This window comes from Monopterus albus, unplaced genomic scaffold (genome assembly GCF_001952655.1).
Source record: "Monopterus albus unplaced genomic scaffold, M_albus_1.0 scaffold13.1, whole genome shotgun sequence".
NCBI lineage: Eukaryota > Metazoa > Chordata > Actinopteri > Synbranchiformes > Synbranchidae > Monopterus > Monopterus albus.
The window spans coordinates 1,626,369-1,644,546 of record NW_018127893.1 but is presented as its reverse complement, the minus strand read 5'-3'; the positions used below and the strand labels follow the sequence as shown (position 1 = coordinate 1,644,546).

The following is an 18,178-nucleotide window of genomic DNA, read 5'->3' as shown; positions in this document are numbered from 1 at the left end:
ATGTGGGATTGATATGGAACAATGGGGAGGAAAAAAGGCAGACAATGGGCACACAATGGGAGAACACTTCACTTAAACTCCAGCCTGGTCTGTTGTTTGAACCACCTTAATGCATTTAAATTAGAGTTGCATGTACAGATCTGCCTTTACATTAACACACTGGCGCACATACATACACACAAGCACCCATGCATGCTTGAAAGTATCTATATGCACAGACAAACATGTTAATAGGGGTCTTTCTTTCTCATCAGATGCCTCAATGGGGGGGGAAAAAAAGGGATTATTTTTCACTTCACACTTCCAAAATGACTAAGAAACATTTTGCCATTATTATTTGAGCATGTACAGAACTCCACTTACAAAAATAAAATACAATAAAAATGCACAGGGAAAAATTATTAGGATTTAAATGGTTTGATATAGAGAGCTTACTGTGCTGTCAACTATACAATTTACCCGTTTCTTAAAGGAGCATAAACTAACTGAAAACAAAACAAAAAGAAAGAAAAGCGCAGAGACGTGCCTGGAGGACAAGCAGTAATATTCACCAAACAGACATTTGTTAGAATTCCAGAAAAGCAGGAAAAGCCAGATAGTGCATAAAAGGTTCTCTTTTTAGTTTCTTTCATTTTTTAACTTAAAATCAAGCTGCATTAAATACAGGCTGTTTGTACAGGACAATTGCACTTCACAAAAACAGCAATATACAAACACACACAAGGAAATGTGAATCAAATTAATTACAGCAAAAAAAAAAAAAAAAAAAAAAAAACTTACTGCTTAAGCTGATTATTTAACAAAAAGAAAAAAAAACCTTGTGGACTCACTTGTTATGGATTATTTTTGTAGGAGGGTATTAAAGTGGGTGAACATAAAGGTGAGACAAGACGGTGGGGATCCTGAACTCCAGAGTGGACTGGTGCTGCACTATTTCAGGTTTGTGTGCATGCAACTCCTCTTCTTCCTCCTCCTCTTCTTCTTCCTCCTCCTCCTCCTCCTCCCATGAAATTCCCTTCTTAGAAATCAAAAGCTCAGAGTGACAGAGAGACAGACTGCTGAGCTGAGTTGCTGTGGGTCTTGAGAGGATGGTGGTTTGTAAACTCTATGCTGTGTTAGTGGTAGGAGGCTGTGTTACCACATGTCGTCTGTGGACGCAGCGTCCTTGATAAGAGAAGAGAGGAAGGAAAAACCCTTCAGACTCTGGCTCTACATCTATAAGGTCTCTATTAAACTGGACACATTTAGGTATGCATGACAGAAACTGACAGATAATGCAAATCATCCAGGAGTTGACAGAGATACTGTATGTGTCACACCAGTTTTCCCCCACAACAGTCTATGATGCAATTCTAAATAATTCTGCCAATCTGGAGATCAAGAAACAGATTTGTATAAAATGTGCCATTTAAGAATGCAGCATTAATTAACTTGTCAGGTATACAACATAACCATCAGGGATCTGGTGATGTCAGCTGACAGGCGTCTGGTTTTTGAGGCCACTTAGGCCTCTATCACCATTTTGGTGATATATAAACTTGGCACTAACCATCCTTTGGGTTGGAACAGTAAATGTGAAAATCGATTCACTGACTACAATAACTATATGCTAGGAACTAAATTTGCAGTGACTGCCATTTTCTCCCATAACTGCCAATCATGTTCAGAATCAGAATCAATGTTTACTGGCTGACTGGGGCATATCTGAGTGAACCTTTATCAGCTATAGATCTGATCAAATTATTTCTTTATTGTACAAATCCCTGCTCTACAGTGCAAGATAGTGGTTCATATGAGGATGAAATCTATGGCACAGTGAACAAGGAAAAGTGTTTGGCTCCACTATGCAACAGAGAGACTGACACAGTTTCAACTGGCTCAGGGAGGTCTACTCCACAACAGCCTGTATAACCGCAAATGGACTGAGTTTTATACTGACCACGTTTTACAGTTCCAGCAACTCTATTAATCTTCTCTACTAAAACGAGTGCCCTCAAAACAATTTCAGGGGGTCTTCTAGTTAAACTGATTTACAGTGGCTTCAGAAGGTGTTCAGACTTCCTGCACACTACACTATGATGAAGATTATTTTAAAACTACAGTATATAACTTAAGTGTTAGGCACGACTGTTTTGTACCTTGCCCGACCACGATTGCTTCCCTGGTTCAGTCCGGATACCTTCTTTAGGAAAATTCCCAATGAAGGTCTCAGGATCGAAACATCGACAGTAAAGCGAGTACAGGTGATGAGCAGTGTGTGGGATTAGTCTCGACTTTTCAACAATACTAATTCATAAAACATCCTTTTTTGCCTAGCAATTTACACCCACAAGCTATAATGAAAAAAAATCCTAACTTTCTGAAAATGTATTTAAAATGTTTCAAAAATTGAAATCTCTCATTTACAAAGTATTCAGACCCTTCATTGTGGCACTCCAAACTGTGGTCAGATGTGTCCAGTCCACCCTTGGCAAACTGAATTGCTTAGAAAGGCACACATCTTTTTTTTATACAAGGTACCGCAAAGGAGACTGCTTCTCAGGACAAAAACCAAGAGCTGAAGACCTGATGATGGCAGGCCAGATGTTTCCCATTGAATCTGATGAAGCCTGAAAGGATCTACCCAAAACCAGGTGTGCAGAGCTTCTAGAACTTTAGCCAAGAAAACTAAACTACAGTGGGCTTCTACAGAATACTGGAATAAGGGTCTGAATACCTTCTGAAGTGACGGTATGCAAAATCAAAATTAAAACTGGAAATGATCTGTGTCCTGTATTACATAGAGCAGCACAGCATTTGATGTGATACCTCATCAATTTTATTCTTTGTTCAAAATAGACCTCAGTTCTTATGCCTGCAACACTTTCCAAAAAAAAAATAAAAAGTTGAGTCAGTAAAGCATTTACCACAGTGCAGCATCACACTTTCCTTTTCAACAACACTTAAAAAAAACTGAGAACACCAATTGATTAAATGTGTCAGGTGGAACTTTGTCCCACTCCTCCTGCAAACAAGCCTTAAAGTACACAACAGTCCTGGGTCTTCGTTGACACAATTTTCATTTTAAATGTGCCACACATTCATTATAGGGGACAGGTCAGGACTGCAGTAAGCCCAGTCCAGCACTCACACCCAGGCCTTGGCAACGTGTGCAGTATGAGGCTTTGCATTGTCTTGTCGAAATATGCATGGGCAAAATGTCTCCATATTTTTCAGCATTAATGGTGTCAGCACAGAAGTGCAAGTCACTGACACAACCCCACAACATAACAGACCCTGGCTTTTGGACTTGCTGCTGGTAACAGTCAGGAAGGCCCTTTTCGTCTTTGGTCCAGAGCACATGGCGTCCATTCCTTACAAAAAAAAAAAAGGCCTGAAATACTGATTTGTCTGACCACAATACATGTTTGGACTGTGCGATGGTCCGTCCCAGATGCCTCCGAGTCCATAGCAGTCGACTGAGCTTCTGGATACTGTTGACATAGGGCTTCCTTTTGTCACAGTACAGTTTTACGCAACATTTATGGATGTAACTACATATTTTAGTGCCTGACAAAGGTATGCCAAAGTAATCCTGAGCCCATGTGTTTATATCACTTATAGAAGAGTGATGATACTTGATACAGTGCTGTCTGAGAGATTGGAGCCCTTCACGCACTGAAATCCCTCCAGATTCATTGAATCTTTAAACCATGTTATGCACGGTAGAGGGTAACATAATCCAAAGCCCTTCCTATATTTCTTTCTTTGAGGAACATTGTTTTTAAACATGTCAATAATTTTATCACCCATATGATGGCAAAGTGGTGATCTTTGGCCCATTTTTGCTCCTAAAGGGCTCAGCCTTTTCTGGATGCCACTTTGGACCAAATCATGTCAGTGTTGACATCAACCATTTCAAATGGAATCATCATTTCATTGTTTAACCTCATTAGTAGCCCTAAAATGCACCCATCCCAACCTTTTTTGGAATGTGTTGCTGGCATCAGAATCGAAATGAGTGTTTATTTTGGAAAAAAAGAACAAAACTGACAAGGTATCACATCAAATAATGTACTGTTGTATTGTTTTCAATGCAATGCAAGACACATGAATTATAAATCACCATTTTCAGTTTTAATTTTACATATTGTCCCAACTTCTTCTGATTTGGGATTGTAATATATAGTCCTGACCGAAATTTATGTAAAGTTGATATTTTTTCACCTCAAAACACATCTATACATTTTACAGATAGTCAATAAGGCTTTGACTAAATGTTTCTTCCTCAAGACAAAACTGCAAAAAATGTCTGTGTCATGCAGATATCTTTTTTGTTAAAATGCAGTAACAGATGTTTCAAACTAAAATTCTCATTCTACTTAACATATCTGTATCATGATTTCTGCCGTTTAAAAATGCCCACATGGCATAGCCCTACAATAATGTCTGTTCTATTATTACCACTTCTTTGTTGTTGAGCCCATTTGAATTTTAGAAACTAGTACAGCTGTTTTAAAACGTGATTATTTCTGATTCAGGCACAATCATTAACCATATAGGGCAGGGGTCATTAACCATATAGGGCAGGGGTGGGCAATTCCAGTCCTCGAGGGCCGCTGTCCTGCTTGTTTTCCAACTATCCCTGCCTGACCTGCTGCTGATTACCTGGCTCAGGTGTGTTCAGCCAGTCAGAAGCTGGAAGATACCATCTTAGATGAAAGTGGAGTGAGGGAAGATAAAGTGAATTAGTATCTTCCAGCCTCTGACTGACTGAACACACCTGAGCCAGATAATCAGCAGCAGGTCAGGCAGGGATAGTTGGAAAACAAGCAGGACAGCGGCCCTCGAGGACTGGAATTGCCCACCCCTGATATAGGGTAATGCAAAATACCTACCACAAATTTTCAATGGTTATTCAAAGTTTACACACAAAGGAACTGTATGCAGTCAGTGGACTTCTTACTACATCTGACCTCCTTTCTTATCAAGCTTTTTGCTTCACACAATACTGACCTATGCCAGAATGACACATCCCCTCTTAACAAGCCTTTCTAATTTTACTAAAATAATGTGAACAATTACATGGCCTTAATGACCCCATAACATTTTCTGCATTTTGTTACAATACAACATGAGTTTAAAATAGGGGGAATTAGTTTTTCTTGTCATAGAACTACATCTTTGACTTGATAAGGGTATTACCTATTATTGTGAAGGTCTTATCTGAGGAACTAAAAGATCGAATGACTCAAATGAATGCATTCAATAAATGATAGACAATTTCTACAATGTTGAAATTTTAGAAAGCACAACAGGGTCCTTCACTTAAATAGTAAAATAATGTAGAGACTTTATAAAAGGTGGTTGTTGATCCAAACTGAGCAAACAGAAACAACAAGCAGGTTGAACCACAGCACCAAAAACAACGTGGAGCAAAACATCAAAGCTATGCAAAATGCTACTGGTGGAACTTGGAAAAAAAAATATACGTAATAAACACAAGGGCTCCATGACAGATTGTCTGTTTCTTAAAAAGAAGACACATAATGATGCAAACAATGAGACTATGAGAGCAGGATGCAAACAGACACGGTGGTCTGATCAAATGACCAAAAAACTCTTTAGCCCTAATGTTACAGTACATGCTATCAATTATAGTTCTGACAGTGTCACTTTTTTGCAGCAGCTGTATGAATACAATGAATAGGGCCAAATATAGACATATTTCCAGTAGAATCTGATAGGAAAGACCAAATACTACTGCTTTAAAAGGGCAACCACAGAACACTAGGGGTGTAACACTATAGTTACTCCACTGTATGATGGATAACATTTTAATACTGAATAAATAAAACATCAGAAAATTCCATATTTTTCTCTGCACACAGTATTAATAACTTGATATGCAAATGTATTCCTGTCTTCATGATTTCATATCATATTTTTAACTGTGAAATACTGTGCAACAGTATAGTGTTACACCCCTACAGTACGTTACTCAGAGCCAAGTCAACACTGGGCTGGCTTCAGAAGAAAACTATGCAAGTCCAGTAGACCTCAAGTTTGAATAATAATTAATAATTTTTAAGAAAGCTGTTCATAGCTTCTCCCCTTCACGCTTGACCAGGCTGGAACAAATCTGCAAAAAGTGGACAATATTGAGCTGTACTAAGATGATAATGGATGTGTCCTAGAAGACCTGAAGGTGGTTCAAGGGACTAATCACTTAAAAGGCTGAATAGCACAAAATAAGATTCCTATGAGTCACTTGGTATTAATCTGCAAACATTTCCAGGATCTTAATTTTACTAAAATTAATTTTTCTGTGTATAACTTTGTGTAAAATGTTGGCAAAAGAAATCTCAATTTAGCCCAGTTTGTATTCAGTCTGCACCATGTAATACACACAAGCGGTCTGTTGGCTAATTAAAATATAGCTGAGCCAGTGAGTTTATTTGATGAAAAGCCCAATATCTAAGTGGACAGGGGACCAGCTTTGCGGTCTGTGTATATACAAAGGACTGTTGAGCAAAGTTTGTTAAGCAGGGATGCACCCATACCAGTACCGAGAACTGGGTTCAATACCGCGCCCCATTACTTGTACTCATAAAAGTCGTCAGCAACAACATGCCAGCCTGGCGCTGGTTGAGCAGGTTCTTAGATGGATGCTGAATTTCAGCCATTTCAATACATTTTAAGAAGTGACAATAACAAAAGCAAAGCTGACCACAAGGCTCTGCTCTCTGTGTCTGTAAAGGGCGAGAGGAAGGGAGGGGTGCGCCCACAAGTACACACACACAAAATGGAATAGAGAGAAGTTTCTATTTTACTTGTGATGACAGCACTAAATATGTGCAACAAAATCCTCCAGTAATGGAGAGAGTAATGCCAAATGGCCCAAGATCTGTTAAATAGCAGAACGCAAACTTAAAAGAATGGGACATCTTCACTCACCCCATGGTCCCATTCACCCACTAAACCCATACGGTGAGCGTTATGCTGATTGACGTTAATTGTTGTGAAAGAAAGGAAAGCAAATGCTCTATGTAGTTAGCAGTTGAGTCTGATTAGCTCTCTATAAGGAAGTTAGTTGAAGTCCTGTGGACTTGGAGGCTCAATGGCTCCTCTACCAGTACAGGTGTATTGTGCTGGAGCCAATCCCAGCTGACACTGGGTGAGAGGCAGGATACACCCTGGACAGGTCACCAGTCTATCACAGGGCTGGTTTATTTAATCACAATCAGAAAGTTAAAGGCTCTATTCTAAGATTTCATGAGAACATAAATTAACTCTAAAATCACAGCACTTTTATGGCCATTTTGATTTTTATAGTAGAAATATTATTACTATGGTTAAGTACTTTTATCATACTCTACTTGTACGCAAACGTAAATACTCATACTTGGTCTGGAAAAAAGTGGTATTGGTGCATCCCTATCATCAGGTATATAAAGCCCCTTTCAGACATGGGATACACGGCACTGCTGGCTTCAACCAACTGCTAAAGCAACTGGTTTCTGTCATTCAAAACACAGGTTACATTAACGCTAATGTTCCTTAACGCTTCATTCAGACATTACCCCCATGTCCTTTTACATTAGTGTTCCTTAACACTTCATTCAGACATTACCCCCATGTCCTTTTACATTAGTGTTCCTTAACACTTCATTCAGACATTACCCCCATGTCCTGAACGCGTCGGCTTCATTTTTGCCATGAGATTAATGGAATTAAGAGCACGTCTGAAATGGGTTTATGAGAACGCAATGTCGATTCCATCCACACAAACACCAGACAATTTCACTTATTAGCTCTTTTCACGCTGATTTAAAAAAATGTTAGTTAAACATTAAAGTTACTACTGAAATCAGCTCATGAGGCCGTAGACTGAGCCTTTATGGCACAGAACTTATAATGTAATCACGGCCCTATGTCAGGATTAAAGCAAGTTTTGTCCCTGAAGAATTACTTAGACCGTTTAACAAAAACAAACCACTTTCTGCTTGTGTCAGCCATACCAAACGTGTAGTATAGTAAGAGCTGATGTTTTCATCCATTTCTCAGCTTTAAAGATTCACATAAAGCTACTGTGGACAAGTCACTGTGTCATGACAGGATCGATCTATAATGGTTTTTTTCCAACTGCAATTTGAAGCTTATTTCATTGTTCCATCTCACTGAATACTAATAACATGCAAAAACTGGTTAGAACTTGATCGTCACACATCAAAGAGCATGCACACACTAAACAAAGCACACCTACAGGGGAGTTAAAGACAAGCTGGGATTACTTACTGTGTCATCACTTCGGTAGGGATTCAGCTTGTTGTACACCGCTTCAATAACACTTCGTCTGAGAAGAAAATATACAAAAATATTCAATGTTAGCTGTCTTTACATGAAATAAAGTAAACACACAAATCCAGTGATTAAACCAAACTTTTCATTGTTTGATAAGGTCCAACAACAAAGCTCACTCACTTGCTTGCCAGCTCTCCTCCAGGTGGGAGGTTAGGGATGCTCTCAGATGCTAACGTCCGCATAACATGAACCAGATCCGGGGCACCTTCATCCCCTTGTTTTTTGATGATCTCTGTTGGAAAACAAAATTATATTCTGATTGATATATAAAATTTAACAGTTAGATTAATGTTAGCTATGTAAGAATGTGCAGTACAGAAATATGACTGAAAATATTAACCAAGTAATTTTTGTGGTTGTGATGTCACCAGTAACCATGTTAAGATTGAAAACATGTTGACTATTCTTTAGAAAACAGCAAAAATAATTAACATGCAACTGTCCATGGACTGTAGTAAATACTTGATTTAGGTCCTCAAAAAGGAAAATGTTATGAATGTTGCATATTTTAAAGCTGGTGGCAATTTCACCACAAAGAACAAGAAGTCTGCAAGTTGATGTTTCAGTATTTAGAACTTTTCAGCGGGACTATAATGCACAGAACATTAACATTAAACTGATATAGAGACCTGCTTAAAAGGATAAGATTGTGATGATGAGTAATCCAATGAAAATAAATTAGACATTTAAGAACCCCCAGCAGCTAGAATCAAGCAGATTACAGTAACATTGTAATGCCTACATTACACCCAGTAAATGTGCCTGTTTTCATGTTCTGTTCTTTCTGTCCACTGCAGATGCTCTGTGATTGTAAGTGAATCAAAGGAAAACAACTGCTTCCTTCAGACGGCGATTTGGATTTTCACTGACTGTACACAAAACTATGGCATATAAACTTTGCAATTTTCTATCAATTTAAATATTAATAATGTAAATAAGGCAGCAGTATTTAAAATTTGATGTAAAAACTGACAAGGAAACGATCATAACCAAAAGGGGAAGATGAATTATTTTGTCCATAACCTACTTTCTGTGGTGGTCTACTAAGCCAAAAATATCATATATACAATATAGAGATGTCCTGATCTGATAATAAGTATCGATATTGGTGCCAATCCGGGCATATTTCACAAGATCAGTATCAGCCAGAATAAAGCCGATCCAATTCTGATCCTTATTTACTACAGTTCTGTATTTGAGCACTCAGTCATGTTTTTGAGATGTACACGTCATGCAAAGGATAAGCTGCTATATTAATTAGTCCAGCTGTCTACACTGCCTGTGTGCTGGCCGACATATCACTCGTGCTTTATGCACAGAGCCACAACCTGAAGCCTATATTTAGCTTCAAGTCTTTTTTTTTTTTATTTTTTTTCCCCCCCCTCCGGAGCTACACACATAAAATACTCCACAGAATCCACCAAAACAACGGAAGCTCGCTGGTCTAGTTCCACATACACCAAAATAGAGAAATACATGAAGTAAACAGAGTTAAAACAAATCTATCATCAGTTACATGAATCCTACTTAGCAGGGCAGTTCTTTTTAAAGTGTGTGTCACTTTTATTTGCTGATTTGCCATGGGGTAGAATTTACTGTATTCAAGCATGCATGCAAGCATAGCCAGGAATTCCCTTGTGGTCTATTATTTTGAGTTTTGGACAGTAGTTTTCCCTACTTCAAAATGTTTCTGTAGGATCCTCTGCATTTTTATTTTTTTTTTGTACACACTTCATACGAATGACTGAACACGCACCTGGTATAGACACAAGCCTCCCATGATGTACACGTGATGTTACACTCTGCATATGCTGTGTTTCAGTGTAGACGTGTTACATTTTATGCTTTTGTCCAGTGGTGCTACAATAGCCACCACCTTTTAATGCAGCATTAATGTCAAACAAGGATATCTAAATTGGGCTGGTTACACAAACCATGTGCACACATACAGATACAAAATAGTCTATCTGCCCTATAATGAATCTGTAGTTCTGAGTGTGTGTTGTACAGCTCCAAGTTATTATTTATTCCTATAAATAATTAAAGTTAATAAACTTAATATTTTTGGACCAAGACCTGATCCAGCATTTGGACCAAGAGGCTCCTGACATGTACAGATTAATTTCAATTTTAACATGTCAGATATTTAATGAGCATTTACTGTAGGTAAATACAAGTATCAGATCAGAACAGTCAGATATTAATATTAACCTTTATAAGGGGCCCAAAAAAAAAAAAAAAAAAAAGATTGGGACATTCCTAATATATTTCTCCCATACCTTCTACTCTGGCCTCCAGATATTTATCCAGCTCAGCCTCACGTTTCACTGCTTCCGGGGATACCTTAGGGGCTGCAGCAAAGCAGATTAACACAACACTCATATTGTCCCGGCTTCCCTGTGGAAAATAAAAAATAAACACAAAGGTCAAGTAAATCAACCATGACACTAAAACAGTCAAGTCTGAACAAAATGTCAGTGCAGGTTCTGTGGACATGCCATACCTTGTACAAACAGGTATCAACAATTTCATTGCTGACTCTTTCAAGATCATCTGTCACCTCTAGCCTTGATCTGACAAAGTCACACAGTTCCTCATTGGCCATGACATCCCAGATGCCATCGCAAGCTAGTATAATGAATTCATCTTCCCCCTCACATCTCTCTATTGCATAAACTTCAGGCTCAGGAGACACAAGCTGCTCTGTCGGGCCTTTCCCATGTACACACTTGTAGTCGAAGTCTCCCAGAGCCCGAGACACAGCTAGGGACCCATTAACTCGCTGGATCATGACTGAGCCACCGGCATTCTGGATCCTTTCCTTCTCCAGAGGGTTGCTGGGTTTGTGATCCTGTGTGAAGAAGTGCACAGCTCCACCCCGGCTGAGGAGCCCTCGTGAATCGCCACAGTTGATAAAGTAGATATGGTTCGGAGAAATCATCACTCCCACTGCAGTGGAGCCACTGCGATCCACACTGTGCTTCTTCTCAGAGATGGTTCGCATGTGTTCATCAATCTGCAGAAATCCTGTGCGGATCCCATTCTTCACACTATCCACAGAGGGGTCCTCCTGCAGAGCACTCTGGAAGTCTGAGTTGCTGGTGATGTGCTCCAGTAGGTGCTCACAGCAGTACTTGGCCACTTGAGAGCCAGCATGCCCGTCATAAACAGCAAAGAATGACCAGAAATCGAGACCATGAGGCAGACCAATTACTGCTGTGTGTGCATCTTCCATCTCTACACGCCAACCCTGCATGCTGCTCAGCCCATACCTCAGAGTGTTACCTTCACCATGGGAATTGTATTTTTCCATCTTTGGTTTGTCCAGAAAAGCACCCATTGTGTCCCTCTTAAAACCTGCAACAAATGTAAAGACATTAACCCATTTACAAGATATTGCAACAGTTTTGTGCTTTATAAAATTGGCAGTAATTTTAGAACTTGTATCAATATTCATCTAATTATGTTATTATGGAAAGGTAAGGGGGTGGGGTCTGAATAATTTAAAAAAAATGTCTACTGCTACACAGAAGAAGGACAGAATGTTTCAGACAAGACCTTGAGATTAACTCTGCACATCTTCCATCCATTTGTGGCAAAAGATTTGCGTCTTGGAGCCCAGTTTACACACCCTGCTCTAATCTAAAAATAGTAGAACTGTGTACACATTTTAGCTACGTATTAGGAAGACTGCTGGTGTGGATCAAATTAAAACGCCCATAAACCACTGGGTGATCAAGCTTAACATGAAATGTTAAGACACAAACTAAGTTATTAAATCGTATTTGGCTACACCACTGGACAGGATCTCACTGACCTCAAAACATCTCACTAGTTAGTAAGGCTAATACTAGTTAAAGCAATTGATACACGTCCTCAGAGCTAACGTGAGCTAACATATTATTCGATAACCACACAACACAGTCTCGGGAGATCCAACATTAACGTTTTAAGTTTTTTACACCATAAACCTACTGAGCAAGGACACATTTTGCAATACGTTTAATGGAAAAAGTTAACTCTATAGCAAATCCAAAGCACAACGCAAATAAACAAACAGGGTTGTCTAGTTGTGGGCCTTGACCCCTGTCCCTCACAGCTAACTTTGACAGGCCTCTCTACCATGGTTTGCTAACGTAATGTTGAGGCAAGGAGAGCCTTCGGCCTTGCTAACGTACGCTCGCTACATGCGAACATTGCTAGCTGCCCAACACTCTTCAACAGCTGCTAGCTCAATTATAAACATCTTATCACTTACCAACTATCCAAAATAGCGGCTGACAGCAACGGAAGCTGCGACAGTGACCAGGACTGACGGTCGCAGTACACCCAAGAAAAGCTACACCGACGAAACTAGGGGGTTTGCGACGGCTTAGCTAGGCTAGCTAGCCAGTTAGTTAGCAATGAGCAATCGTTACACAACACTCAATGCATATAAATTGTGTAGGTGCTGAGGTGCCTCTGCGTACGCCCGTGATACATTACATTATCTCAGCTGACGATCTAAAGTATAGTCCTACAAATTTTCTTGTGAATTTGTGGGCCGGAGGTTTGTGTGGCCAAGTCAGGAGGAAGCTGAAACGTCTGTCCCAGCCTCTCCGCTTGACAGCTTGCTAGCTAACGTTAGCTTCTGAGGAGTACAGAGCCACAGAGACAGGTCCCGGATGTTGCAGGTTGCGTACTCGAAAACATGACATCATCCCTGAAGAGTTGTTGCTGCTACACAGAGGGCGTATATATAACGATACGGAGTCCCCGAATCTGATAGCCTGCACACTATATCACACAACTGTACTTAAATTGATTGTAGCCCTTATAAAAAAGAAATCCATATTGAGCACACTGTGCGCCACTGTCACATAAAGGAAGGCATAGCTTGCACATGGGATACATTCAAGGCATTCAAATATATGTTTCTCACATATACAAGTAATATGTACAGTGTATTGCAATGTGGCATGCTACAGGGTTTCGATGATGCTGTGGATTGCTGTTAAAAATAATGATTAAAAAATAATTATAATAGATAAAAATTCAAGATGAAAAATTGTAAATAGAGTGAAAAGGGAAAATGCAGATAATGTCACAAGTACAAATAGCCTATATAGTGTGCAGGGCATTGCAAAGAATTGACTGAAGACTGTGCTAGACAAGGACGAGGCTATACAGAGAAATATGAAAAGATCATGAATTTAGATATTACATTCCAGTAATTCCAGTTTTCCTTCCTTTTTCATTTGTTGTTAAAAAGCTAACAAGCAAGGCCATGCCAAGGACATGAGAAATCCTGAGGTCATTTGTTCAAGTCCTTAGGCTAGTTAATTTATTCTTTGATTCATTTTTTGTACCAGGCAACATTTATAAGTTTACCATATTTATTTTATTTAGAGATTAAACCAGTGAATTGACCAGTTTAATATAGTTCATATAATGAAAAAAGGAGGTGTCAAAACATGTTTGTATTCTCCAAAATAACTATACCAATATCAATACCCAGCCATAGTTCTTTAATAACTTATTTGTTTTTGTTGGTCAAAGAATCAGCATGTAAAGTAACCACCATGTGTATGTTTTAATTGGAATATAAACCCCATGCATGGTCTACACTGACACTGTAAATAGATGCACCACAAAGCTCAATATAGAAACAAACAAACACTTAACTAGTGATGAATATAAGCCATCAGCAACATCATGTGTCCATTCCAAAAATGCCTTACATTATGTAACAGTAATGTTCTATTGTAGGACGATCTGTAACTCTCCCAATGTCATGGTTGCCTATTTTTCTTTTGTTCATTCTCTGTTGTCATGTGCATTATTGTAACATAAAAAAAATCCACCTGTCTCTTTAACACAGTGAGAGTAGCTAATTTTGGTTTCCCATCTGTTTTGCAAGAGAATTTTGTTTTGAAACAAGGATCACAATAAGAACCAGAAGGCTATGTTTTTGAGTAACTGTTGTGGTTTAACGTCATTATTACAAAAACGGACCTTCACCATGGAGAACAAGAATGGTTTCTGCAATCTCAAGATAGCAATAGGAATTAAAAGCAGATAGATAGATAGTTTTGGTCTATATATAGGCTACATATATGATTTGATTTTAATCAAATGACCACACAGTAAACATGAAAATTTGTAAAAGGCCTATTGCAGCAATCAAATACAAGGTTGACTAAAGCTACTATGAGAAATCCAAACTAAAATGTAGACTATTTACCTAAGAAAAGCAAACCATTTCAGAATCTGTTTGATGGCCCTATGTCATCATTATTATTTAAAATTTTACATTATGGTACTCTATGGTAATCATGCGTAAACAGAAACTCTGCTACATTTGTTTCTCTCTCGTTTCATCCTTTGCTTTCCAAAATAAATGAGCACCGAGCTTTAACTTTGAAAATATCAGAGCGGAAGTGATATCGCAATAGGTTTCCTGTTGTTTGTTTTGGGATAGCATCTTAAAAGCTACTACTTAAACCCTAAGTTTGTATTGTACAGCTTATTCATTTCCAACAAATGGACTGTTGCATTGTGTCCGCATTGTGGTATTTTCTAGTATTTTATTTACTATTTCACTTCCTGTGCTTCATTTTCGCGGATGCAGACTTCACTTTGCTGTGGGCTAGTCTGGTAGGACACAGGCCAGGTCAGTACCCGTTTCTTGTGTCCAGTCTTTTATCCACAAAAAGCCATAGTATTCATCTGATTATTTGATGGGGCAGTCAGTGGTAATGGTTTTATTCCCTTGTGAGTCTGGTATAAACCGCTAAGCAATAATTAGGCAGTTCTACACGTCTGCAAGTCTTCCAGTTTAGTGCAACGTTGGTTATAGGCCTATCAGTTGTTAATATTTTCAGACGTGGCAGCCCACAAATCCTAAAATAATACCAAAAATATAGACTTATAAATATAACCAGTCAAATGTAGCCCATACACATTTTATAAGTGAAGGTAGTCTACTTTAAAAAATATTTCTCTTAGTGCAGCAATAGGTGTGAAATGAGAAGCAACTGTATAAAACCTTTTTTTCTGCAGTGGTGCAAGTTTAAAATAGGCCTACCATAAAAAGAAACTACTCCAAATAAAAGTACTGTGCCTTGTCAAAATGTCTTCTGTTGTATTTGCTGTAAGTGAGGGGCTATCACTAGTATGCTGTGTTAAACCTGCCACTACAACACCCATCTAATGTCTAAAGTCCAGTCAGTAATGTACAAAGTAGTTGTTAAGTTCTGTTTGAGATGCTGACAGTGGTGATATTGTGTTAACCAGAGACTAAGCTGAAAGGTTTAGTGGTGTGGATCACTGGAGCCTCCAGCGGGATCGGAGAGGAGCTGGCATACCAGCTGGCAAGGTGTGGGTCACGTCTCATCCTGTCAGCTCGACGTGAGGATGAGCTAAACAGGGTAAAACGGTGCTGTTTAGGTGAGAGAATCATTTCATTACTTTTTGCATGTTACTGACTGGCCTGGGCAAAAAAAGGCTTCTTAACATTCACCAGTTTAAATTCTTTAACAACACTCCAGTGCAATACAATAATAACATTGTCCTAAGATTTGGTTATTTATTTATTTTTTCCTGCAGTTACCCTTCATTCTCAAACCAACAATAAATCACTTAATGGTTTTTGTGTGTCACCTGAGTTTGTTTCATTTTCATTCAGTCTTACTCACTTTTGGCCTGCTGATTTTTTTTTTTGTCATTTGTTCTTCCAGAACAGTCCAACCTCCAGGATGAAGATATTTTTGTTCTTCCACTTGATTTGTTGGAGAGGGCGTCGCATGAGGAAAAGATGAAAACTGCAATCCAGCACTTTGGACATGTCAGAACAATGCAATTGCTCTATTATAATACAATGCTTTTCCATCATTAGTTTCATTGCAACATTTCTGTTTGATTAACAAAAAGAAATTATAGAGATTCAAATCATGCTGTTGTCCTTGTTTCTGGTTCTGTTTCTGTCTGCTTTTTTCTTACCTTTTCAGGTTGATATCCTAATAAACAATGGTGGCCGAAGCCAGCGTTCTCTGTTCTTAGAGACCAATGTTGATGTGTACCAGGCCTTGATGGAGCTCAACTTCCTGGGTACGGTCTCCATCACCAAGCAGGTGCTGCCTCACATGACAAAGCGAGGCACAGGGAGCATTGTGACTGTCAGCAGTGTGGTTGGCCTCGCTGGGGCGCCGCTGGGAACAGGATACTCTGCCAGCAAGCATGCTCTTCAGGTGAAAACAGGAGTTGTTTGGTGCTGAACTACAATAGTCAGAGTTTGATGTTTTCTAATTTTTTCTCAGATTTATGCCAGTTCTGTGTTCAGACAGTTTTTGCCAATGTATCTGTTTCTCAGAGCAGTTCTGGTTGATCTACCTTTACATGTATCCTTAATGTTTTATTAGTGCTGTATGTAAAATTACCTTTACAAGTGATTGGGAAAAAAAATCAGTCTTTCCTGATAGTTACTTGTCCACAGGGATTCTTTAATTCCCTTCGGACTGAGCTGACTGACTATCCAGAACTACTCATCAGCACAGTGTGTCCAGGGCCTGTGCAATCGCAGATCGTCCACAACGCCTTCACAGAAGAGCTGAACAAGGTAGTGTATTGTATTTGCTATAGAGCTGTTGATTTTGAACATAAAAATCCTGTATTCGATATAAGGTATGTGATGTGATATCACAGTAGTTGTTTCAGTAGTGTGAGTTCAGTAAGCTCTTTTTCCTTCCATTACCTAAGCCTGTGGCCACAGCTGGCAACCAGGAATACAAGATGCCAACAAGCCGCTGTGTGCATTTAATGCTGGTGGGAATTGCCAATGGTATCAAGGAAATGTGGATCGCAAAGCAGCCCTTCCTCCTGTTCAACTACGCCTGGCAATACACTCCCACAATTGCCTGGTTCATCACAAACATCTTGGGCAAGAAAAGGGTGCAGAATTTCAAAGCTGGTATGGTAGGTATAATAATGTTCTCTAGAAAAATGTACATGCCTTTAGTTTGGGTACATCAGTGACATAGCGGTAAATAGGATCCTCACTGTCTACCCATGCAAGTACTAATACATTGGTAAAAATCCAGATACAGTATGTCCTACTGATGTTTACCCACTTTCATTCTCTCACATGAAAGCTTTGTGAGCGCTAGTAAGCACATCTGTCATATATGCATGGAGATGTCTAGTGCATTTTTTAAATTTGGCCTGAATGAACTAATTATCACCCCCCATCGCCACCTTTCTACAGTTAAAAAGTAACTCATTTAAACTTGTGTGCTACAGTGAAAGAGGATTAATTTTCTCTAGTAAATCATACTCCTGATTCAACCTCCCAGCATAGCTTCAACTAACTTTAAAGGAATAGTTTTAATGTATCATTTGTGTAATCCTTAAAAAAAACTAAGTGCATAAAGGAGAATTTGGTTCTGAGAAGCTGCCCGTCAACCAGCATAGACTCCAGAAAGTTACCGAACTTGTTGATAGTCCCACATATAACCCTTTGTAAAGTGAATTTGTGAACTTCAGAGGTGGTGGTAGGCAGATTTTACCTTTGTGCAAAGCCGTAACATGGCAGCCACAATACAGAGCTGTCTTGGCTCAGCTGTTCATGACCTTGCTTGAGTCTAGTAAGAAGACAATAGCCAGGATATGACAGAGAACATGACTACTTCCCTGCTGGCTGACTGACTGACCAGACCGTCTGGTGGCCTGTGCTGGTCAGCCATAGCTGAGGGCCGTGCAGAAATGTCACGTTCCAACTGGCCAGACATTGGAGAGTCACAAACTTATGCTTCAGTCTGTGATGTATCCTGTGGAGACTAAATTAATTAAACTGATGTCT

The 18,178-nt window shown here is 39.2% G+C and overlaps 2 protein-coding genes across 4 annotated transcripts in view; one reads left to right on the top strand and one right to left on the bottom strand.

Moving 5' to 3' along the window:
- Positions 1 to 763: 763 nt before the first annotated feature.
- ppm1aa (protein phosphatase, Mg2+/Mn2+ dependent, 1Aa) lies at positions 764 to 13,065 on the bottom strand. 3 transcript variants are annotated; one of them, XM_020591092.1, is made up of 6 exons: positions 12,602 to 13,065; positions 10,847 to 11,700; positions 10,623 to 10,740; positions 8,464 to 8,575; positions 8,278 to 8,335; positions 764 to 1,164 (listed from the first exon to the last, which is right to left on the bottom strand). In XM_020591092.1, the coding sequence occupies exons 2-6, from the start codon at positions 11,681 to 11,683 to the stop codon at positions 1,135 to 1,137; spliced, it is 1,155 nt and encodes a 384-aa protein (XP_020446748.1). In that variant the 5' UTR covers positions 11,684 to 11,700; positions 12,602 to 13,065; the 3' UTR covers positions 764 to 1,134. The 3 variants fall into 3 exon arrangements, with proteins under 3 accessions (XP_020446748.1, XP_020446747.1, XP_020446746.1); XM_020591091.1 differs by lacking the exons at positions 764 to 1,164; positions 12,602 to 13,065 and adding exons at positions 5,281 to 6,121; positions 11,902 to 12,545; XM_020591090.1 differs by lacking the exon at positions 764 to 1,164 and adding an exon at positions 5,282 to 6,121.
- A 1,607-nt stretch (positions 13,066 to 14,672) lies between these two features.
- dhrs7 (dehydrogenase/reductase (SDR family) member 7) overlaps positions 14,673 to 18,178 on the top strand; it is a 4,252-nt gene continuing 746 nt past the window's right edge. Inside the window, exons 1-6 of the mRNA XM_020590948.1 lie at positions 14,673 to 14,995; positions 15,619 to 15,771; positions 16,062 to 16,168; positions 16,332 to 16,571; positions 16,817 to 16,939; positions 17,080 to 17,295. Coding sequence (XP_020446604.1) covers positions 14,866 to 14,995; positions 15,619 to 15,771; positions 16,062 to 16,168; positions 16,332 to 16,571; positions 16,817 to 16,939; positions 17,080 to 17,295 — 969 coding nt within the window. The 5' untranslated portion in view covers positions 14,673 to 14,865. The remainder of the gene's footprint in view (positions 14,996 to 15,618; positions 15,772 to 16,061; positions 16,169 to 16,331; positions 16,572 to 16,816; positions 16,940 to 17,079; positions 17,296 to 18,178) is intronic.

What these genes read in the sequence shown, in the direction of transcription:
- ppm1aa (XM_020591090.1), bottom strand. Translation starts at nt 11,683, where the DNA reads ATGGGTGCTTTTCTGGACAAACCAAAGATGGAAAAATACAATTCCCAT. An exon ending in TCTGGAGGCCAGAGTAGAAG is followed by an intron (nt 8,576 to 10,622) that starts GTATGGGAGAAA and finishes GTTTTCCAACAG; the next exon opens with AGATCATCAAAAAACAAGGG. An exon ending in CCTACCGAAGTGATGACACA is followed by an intron (nt 6,122 to 8,277) that starts GTAAGTAATCCC and finishes CACTTTTTGCAG; the next exon opens with ATTTGTTCCAGCCTGGTCAA.